Source organism: Octopus sinensis, linkage group LG25 (genome assembly GCF_006345805.1).
Source record: "Octopus sinensis linkage group LG25, ASM634580v1, whole genome shotgun sequence".
Taxonomy (NCBI): domain Eukaryota; kingdom Metazoa; phylum Mollusca; class Cephalopoda; order Octopoda; family Octopodidae; genus Octopus; species Octopus sinensis.
The window spans coordinates 14537874-14546736 of record NC_043021.1 but is presented as its reverse complement, the minus strand read 5'-3'; the positions used below and the strand labels follow the sequence as shown (position 1 = coordinate 14546736).

Genomic DNA, 8863 nt, shown 5'->3' with positions numbered 1-8863 from the left:
TATTTTCAGAAAAGGATGCGCATTTTAATAAATATTCCTTTTACAGTTATTCAAAGTGTGTATACATTTTTGTAGGGGACACCCTATATATGTATATACCACAGTATGGCTGCAGTCTAATGACTGAAACAAGTAAAAGATATCTATATATATATATTGATAAAAATGGTAAGACAACAAATGAAAGAAAGAGACCTCGATATTATGTAAATAGAGGAATTTATCTGTAAATGTAATATGTGACAATTATTCGGTAGCCATGATAAAACTCGGCGGCGTGGATTTCCACCTCGGCATCCGAAACTCGGAGTTTTATCATGACTACCGAATAATTGTCACATATTACATTTACAGATATATATATATATATATATATATATATATATATATGGCCAGCTCACTTAGCCAGCGGGGTGGCATCGTTTGAAGGCTAAAACAATGCGAAGCGCATTGTGACCAGCGATGTGTAACAACATCTGATGGTCTGGTCGGTCACGTGATCACGTGATATATATATATATATATATATGTTATTTATTTTTATGTACACATGCACATACTGTGTATCTGTGAGCGTAAGTTATTATACATGTGTGTGTGTGTGTGAATGCATGTGTCTGTGTATATATGTATGTAAACGTCTGAATGTATGTGTGTATGTGTTTGCAAAAGAGAAAGTATTGAAAAGAAGTGAAGGTGAAATGAAAGACAAGAGAAGGCAAGAAGTAATGAAGGAAGAAGAAAAGAATGTAACAAATACATAGGAGGGAAAAGATACTGGAAAGGAGTAGTGGGAGAAGGAAGAGGAGGTGAACGACAAGGCAGGATTGATTTAAAAATACAATATAAAAATAAAAAAACAAACAATGTAAATTATGTTTTCTTGCATAAAATAATCGCGCAAAGAAACAAATAATAAAACAGAAAGTAGAGGAAGAGAAATAAAACGTTTCCTTTGTTTTAAGATTTGTATTGAGTTTCTCTACGTCTGTTTCGAAGTTGATGCATGAGACTGTTGAAGACATCATCTTTTGGTTTTAGAGTTGTTGTTGCTGTGACGTTCTGTAAAGAGAAAAAAGGGGCATGAAAAGGGGACAGTAATAGTAACGTGTCAACTAAGGGAGTAGGGGAAGCGAGCTGTTCTCAAACTGACAAAACACTAAACCTTTCCTCCTTCCCTTTTATTATCATCATCATCATTGTTGTCAATGTTTTAATGCCTGCCTTTCCATGCTCACATGAGTTGGACAAAATTTTTATAATATATATATATATATATATATATCATCATCGTTGTTTAATGTCCCCTTTCCATGCTGGTATGGGTTGGACGATTTGACTGAGGACTGGCAAACCAGATGGCTGCACCAGGCTGCAATCTGATCTAGCAGAATTTCTACAGCTGGATGCCCTTCCTAATGCCAACCACTCTGAGATTGAAGTGGGTGCTTTTATGTGCCACCAGCACGAGGGCCAGTTAGGTGGTACTGGCAACGGCCACGCTCAGATGGTGTTTTTTATGTGCCACCTGCACAGGAGCCAGTCCAGCAGCACTGGCAACGACCTCGCTCGAATGTTTTTTCACGTGCCACTGGCATTTTTACATGCCACCGGCACGGAAGCCAGTCAGCTGCTCTGGCAACATTCATGCTCGGATGGTCTCTTAGCGCTCCACTGGCACGGGTGCCAGTCTTCGAATTTGATTCAATCTCACACACACACATCTACATACAGATATACACATAAACATTTATATACATACATACATGCCCATACACACACACACACACACACACATGCTGGAAAGTGCCTGGCTTTAGGTAAAAGAAAATACTGCAGGATCAGTTAATTATGATTTTATTCAACATATTGCCCCCCTCGGATTCACACACTTATTGCAGAGGTCCTTCAGTTTTTCTAAGCCCTGTAAAGGAACTCAGAAGGTTGGGCCTCCAACCAATTCTTTCACGATACCCTTAAAGCCAAGAACTTTGAAGAAACCCCCTCATATACATATATAAGTCCTGGGGGGTTGATTTGTTCTACTAAAACCCTTCAAGGCACTGTCCCAGTATGTCTGTAGTTCAATGACTGAAACAAGTATAAAACAACAACAACAACAAAACAACAAAAAACAAAACCAAAAGCATTAGCATCAAGATTCATAACATTACCACAAAGTCCATCGGTCCGACAATCTGATCCTTGTACAGTCGCCGCCTTGAACGTGTAGTGGTGTTTGTGAGAATGTTTTGTAGATTCTTGTTGTTGGAAGATTCTGTATCTGAGGTGATGGCCGTTTTGGAGGGCTTTGTTGTCGAGGCTACACTCGGTTTCACTGTTTGATTTCTCGGAGAATCATAAACTGGGGAGGAGACATTGCTGTTTGGTTTCAGTAAATTCCGAGCTGTAATGGTAAAAAGTCAGAAGACATGGATTAACTATGAATATCTTATATTTAAGTGATAATATGGATTAACTGTAAATATTTAATATACAAGGTGGCCGAAAGGAGGTTTACAGTTATTCAACTCTTTCGCATTCATATATTAACATTCATATATATAGATCTTAATTACAAAAAAATATGAAACTAGGCGTAGGAGTGGTTGTGTGGTAAGTAGCTTGTTTATGAACCACATGGTTCCAGGTTCAGTCCCATAGCGTGGCACCTTGGGCAAGTGTCTTCTACTATAGCCTCAGGCCGACCAAAGGCTTGTGAGTGAATTTGATAGACGGAAACTGAAAGAAGCCCGTTGTATATATATATTATATATATATATATATATATATATATATGTGTGTGTGTGTGTGTGTGTGTGAATTTGATAGACGGAAACTGAAAGAAGCCCGTTGTATATATATATATATATGTGTGTGTGTGTGTGTGTGTGTGTGTGTGTATGTGTGTGTATATGTTTGTGTGTCTGTGTTTGTCTCCCCAACATCACTTGACTACCACCACCACCACTGCCACCACCATTACTACTAGTAGCAGAGGAGGAAGAGGAGGAGGAGGAGGAGGAGGAGGAGGAGGAGGAAGAAGAAGAAGAAGAAGAAGAAGAAGAAGAAGAAGAAGAAGAAGAAGAAGAAGAAGAAGAAGAAGAAGAAGAAGAAGAAGAAGAAGAAGAAGAAGAAGAAGAAGAAAAAGAAGAAGCAGCAGCAGCTTCAAGAAGAGGAGGAGGAGGAAAGTAGAAAAAATTGAGGCCCACCCCCTTCATCCAAATCCCACACAAATACCAAAAAAAGGTACCATACTAATGCCTACCTTTGCGGAAAGAAGAGGAGCGGAAGCTGTTTTTCAGGTTACGGATCCGATCCATTGTACTCTTCTGCGGAGATCCTTGCGGAGTGCCGGTCTCTAGAGAAATGTCTTCGGAGTCGCTTTCTTTCTTCTTCTTCAAGACTGGAGAGTTCTTCGAGACTGGAGAGTCTACTGAGACGGGAGAGTTCTTCAAGAAACTGTTTTGGCTTTGGATTTTCTTTATAGCTACGGACTTCGAACGTCTTGGAGGCAATTGTCTAACTGCTTCACCTTCTTCTCCCTGCAAAGAAATCAACAAACCCAAAACATCATGGACACATTGAAACTTGGCATGGACACATTGAAACTTCGACGTCTGGCAGCTGACTTGGCAGACACCCATAAAATTATCAACCATCTTACAAACAATAACTCTGAGCACCTTTTCAAACTCCACCCATCTAACACCCGTGGCCATATTTACAAAGTCAGAAAACAGCACAGCTCCCATGACTTTAGGAAACAATTTTTCATGCTGAGAGTTGCTGAAGCATGGAACAAACTCCCGGCATCAGTTGTTAGTTGTTGGAGCACTGCATCCTTCATAACTTCCATGCTTTCTGAGATCCGCCAACACTACACCTGATTTTCTCCCCTCCATACACACACAGGCATGTATCTGACTCATACATTGTTCGCTTTCCAGACATTTGTACATTACTGCATATACTCTGACAAGTTGTGGTGCACCTGAGCACTGTATACAATAATTTCATTATTATTATTATTATCATCATTGTTTTTGTTTTGTTTTTTGCATATAGATATAGTTGCCATCATTGTCATTCTTTAACGTCTGCCTTCCATGTTGGCATGGGTGGGACTGTGGTTGAGATACTTACTTTCTAACAACTCTGCAAGGTGCTTGGTGTTAGGAAAGGGCATCAAGCCGTAAAAACCATACCAAGGCAAACATCTTCATCATCATCATCATCGTCGTTTAACGTCCACTTTCCATGCTAGCATGGGTTGGACGATTTGACTGTGGACTGGCAAACCAGATGGCTGCACTAAGCTCCAATCTTGATCTGGCAGAGTTTCTACAGCTGGATGCCCTTCCTAATGCCAACCACTCCCAGAGTGTAGTGGGTGCTTTTACGTGCCACTGGCTCAAGGGCCAGTCAGGCGGTACTGGCAACAGCCACAAAAAAATCGTTTTTTTTTTTCCAGATTACTAACTCTTGTCAAGCCCTCCAACTCTAGCCACCATAGAAAGCAGATATTAAATGACGATGATATATGTGTGCATGTGTATGCATATAGGTGCATGGCATATATATCTGTGTGTGTGTGTGTAAAACTTAATAACAGTTTGTCTCAGTTCCATAACTCCTATTAAATATATATGTAAGGTGGCTGGTATCAGGAAGGGCATCCAACCATAAAAAACCTGCCAAAACAGACAGGGGAAACCTGGTGCGGTCTTCTGCCTAGCCAGCTCCTGACAAAACACCCAACCCATGCCAGAATGGAAAACAGACATTAAATGTTGATGATGATGATGATGAACCACATGGTTCCAGGTTCAGTCCCACTGTGTGGCACCTTAGGCAAGTGTCTTCTACTGCAGCTTCAAATCAACTATAGACTTCAGTAGATTTGCAAGACGGATACTGAAAGAAGCCCATCATACATGTTTGTATGTATGTATGTATGTCTGTACAGGGTACATAAGGTATTTGGGTCATTGCTGCATTTTTTGCTAACTCTGTATAATCTTTGTTTCAGAAAATAATAGTAGCAGGTCCTCAGCTTACTCAAGAAATGAAGAGGCATGCTGTTAACATGGTTATAAAGGCTGAGCATAGTCATTTAGAAATATCTCAATTTTTAAAAGTTGCCAGATGTTTCGTCTACAAAATTTGTAAGGAGTTAGAGACTGAAGATGGAAACATATCACCAGTATCAAAGCATAAAAAACATTCTAAATGTTCTGAAATCATCATAACACCTGAATTTATCCAGCAAGTTCAACAGAGCATTGATTACAGGGTTGATAAATTAAGTACCTATTGCATACTGAGGGTCGATCTAATCGACTGGCCTCCTCCTCAAAAATTTCGAGCATTGTGCCTAGCATAGAAAAAAGAAAAGTTTATGTTAACAATTCTGCCAGTTTAAAGCCAGCAATCTTGAGTTGGGGAAGAAGTCAAATCCACTGGCCCCAGTGTTCAACTGGTACTTATTTTATCAACTCCAGAAGGATGAAAGGCAAAGATGACCCTGGCAGAATTTGAACTCAAAACAGAGTGATGGGCGAAATACTGCTAAGCATTTTGCCCAGCTTGCTAATGATTCTTTTCTACTCTAGGCACAAGGCCCAAAATTTTTGGGAGGGCACCAGTCGATTAGATGGACCCCCAGTATGAAAGATGAAAGGCAAAGTCGACCTCAGCAGAATTTAAACTCAGAACGTAAAGACAGATGAAATACCTATTTCTTTATTACCCACAAGGGGCTAAACACAGAGGGGACAAACAAGGGCAGACATAGGTATTAAGTCGATTACAACGACCCCAGTGCGTAACTGGTACTTAATCTATCGACCCCGAAAAGATGAAAGGCAAAGTCGACCTCGGCGGAATTCGAACTCAGAACGTAACGACAGACGAAATACGGCTACGCATTTCACTCGGCATGCTAACGTTTCTGCCAGGGTTTCAATTTTTGCCACAAGTGCAGCCATTTTGTGGGAGGGGACTAATCAACTACATCGACCCTAGTGTTTCACTGGTACTTCATTTATCGATCCCGAAAGGATTAAGGCAAAGTTGACCTCAGCAGAATTTAATAATCCTTTCTACTGAAAGCACAAGGCCTCAGATTTGGGGGAAGGGATTACGTTGATTACATCGACCCCCAGTGCATAACTATTTCTTTACTACCCACAAGGGGCTAAACACAGAGGGGACAAACAAGGACAGACATAGGTATTAAGTCGATTACATCGACCCCCAGTGCGTAACTGGTACTTAATCTATCGACCCCGAAAAGATGAAGGCAAAGTCGACCTCGGCGGAATTCGAACTCAGAACGTAACGACAGACGAAATACGGCTACGCATTTCACTCGGCATGCTAACGTTTCTGCCAGGGTTTCAATTTTTGCCACAAGTGCAGCCATTTTGTGGGAGGGGACTAATCAACTACATCGACCCTAGTGTTTCACTGGTACTTCATTTATCGATCCCGAAAGGATTAAGGCAAAGTTGACCTCAGCAGAATTTAATAATCCTTTCTACTGAAAGCACAAGGCCTCAGATTTGGGGGAAGGGATTACGTTGATTACATCGACCCCAGTGCATAACTATTTCTTTACTACCCACAAGGGGCTAAACACAGAGGGGACAAACAAGGACAGACATAGGTATTAAGTCGATTACATCGACCCCCAGTGCGTAACTGGTACTTAATTTATCGACCCCGAAAGGATGAAAGGCAAAGTCGACCTCGGCGGAATTTGAACTCAGAACGTAACGGCAGACGAAATACGGGTACACATTTCGCCCAGCATGCTAACGTTTCTGCCAGCTCACCGACCCCAGTGCATAACTGGTACTTATTTCATGGACCCCCAAAAAATGAAAGGCAAAGCTGACCTTATATAAATGCAGCAGTTACTCTAAGAAGGAGTCCCTAATTTACATACCAAAAGTGTTTAACAAACAATAAATACCAGCGGCCTGTCAACAGAAATCTTAGACCACACAGTATCACGGTATGATATAATATATATATATATATATAAACCTCCTCCCCCTTAAGCCATCCCTATGTCTTCCACCTCCCTCCCCCCATACTGATATTCTCCATTTTCTGCCACTGCACTCTTGTCCAACTTTCATTATACTTACTGTTATCCACAATTCTGGCCATCTCTCATTTTCCTCTCACCCACCCTTACTGATCCTCTGTATTCTCTTATGCTCATCTTGTCTGACACCTTGTCATCAACAACTTTACCTTCTCTCCAGATGCTGGTGACACGCAGAAGGCACCTGTGCCGGTGACATGTAAAACGCACCCAGTCTACATTCTGCAAAGTGGTTGGTGTTAGGAAGGGCATCCAGCCGTAGAAACCAAGCCGAACCAGATTGGAGCCTGGTAAGCCAGCTCTCTGGCTTACCAGTTCTGGTCAAACCATCTGAACCATACCTGCATGGAAAACAGATGCTAAATGATGATGATGAATAATTAAAATCACACACACCTGAGCTGATGAATTAGGTTGCTCATCCGATACATTTGCTTTGTGGCACAGGTTTAGAGCTTTTGATGAAATGGAATATTTACTACTGTTCAGAAGATTTTTCTGTATAGAAACCAAAAAAAAATTATCATTAGCAATCATCAACATTCATTATCATTCTTCATTGAGCTGTTTGGCAAAAGGGACCAGAAAAAGGTGCCCACTTACCCTCCACTTCATCTTTTGGCATCACTCTCTTCGCCCACCTTGTACACATACCCATTGACTATAAAGCCACCTGTTGCATTTTAATCCTTAACCTATTTTCTTGAATAAACTTCAAGGAAAAAGCTTATGAGTTTCAATTGATTTAGCAATATAACTGAAATTCTAAAGATTTAGTTAAATATCTGTTACTTTATATGCTGATATATATATAAATATATATATATATCGTTATATTTCGGAATGGTCATATTGCCAGTTTAGCCAATAAATAACAAATTATAAATCTTGCACAACAAATATTTAAACGTATATATATATATATATATATATATAACGCGGGTGGCACGTAAAAAGCACCCACTACACTCACGGAGTGGTTGGCGTTAGGAAGGGCATCCAGCCGTAGAAACACTGCCAGATTTGACTGGGCCTGATGAAGCCTTCTGGCTTCACAGACCCCAGTAGAACCATCCAACCCATGCTAGCATGGAAAACGGACGCTAAACGATGATGATGATGATGATGATGAACAAGTTAATAAATAAAACATATGCATATATACATACATATATGTACGTACCTACATCTATATGTATATATACATGCATATATGGGTACAGGACACATATATGTCCTATACCCATATATGCATGTATATATACATATAGATGTAGGTACGTACATATATGTATGTATATATGCATATGTTTTATTTATTAATTTGTTATTATATGACGGAACGCACGCATCCATTTCTAAGTAAGTTTTATCTATCTCATCATCATCATCGTTTAGCGTCCGCTTTCCATGCTAGCATGGGTTGGATGGTTCAACTGGGGTCTGGGAAGCCAGAAGGCTGCACCAGGCCCAGTTTGATCTGGCAATGTTTCTACGGCTGGATGCCCTTCCTAACGCCAACCACTCCATGAGTGTAGTGGGTGCTGTTTATGTGCCAGACGAGTCTGGAAAATGGCCACGATTGGATGGTGCTTTTTATGTGCCACCGGCACGGGGGCCAGGAGAGGCTGGCAACGGCCACGAACGGATGGTGCTTTTTACGTGCCACCGGCACGAGGCCAGTTGGGGCAGCGCTGGCAACGGCCACGTTCGGATGGTTCTCTTACGTGCCACCGGCACTGGTAT

At 40.9% G+C, this 8863-nt stretch overlaps 1 protein-coding gene across 1 annotated transcript in view; it reads right to left on the bottom strand.

Moving 5' to 3' along the window:
• Nucleotides 1-565: 565 nt before the first annotated feature.
• Nucleotides 566-8863, bottom strand: part of LOC115224518 (myosin-2 heavy chain-like) — a 44896-nt gene continuing 36598 nt past the window's right edge. Inside the window, exons 12-15 of the mRNA XM_036513429.1 lie at nucleotides 7514-7615; nucleotides 3269-3545; nucleotides 2175-2407; nucleotides 566-1062 (exon numbers count right to left, since the gene is read on the bottom strand). Coding sequence (XP_036369322.1) covers nucleotides 961-1062; nucleotides 2175-2407; nucleotides 3269-3545; nucleotides 7514-7615 — 714 coding nt within the window. The 3' untranslated portion in view covers nucleotides 566-960. The remainder of the gene's footprint in view (nucleotides 1063-2174; nucleotides 2408-3268; nucleotides 3546-7513; nucleotides 7616-8863) is intronic.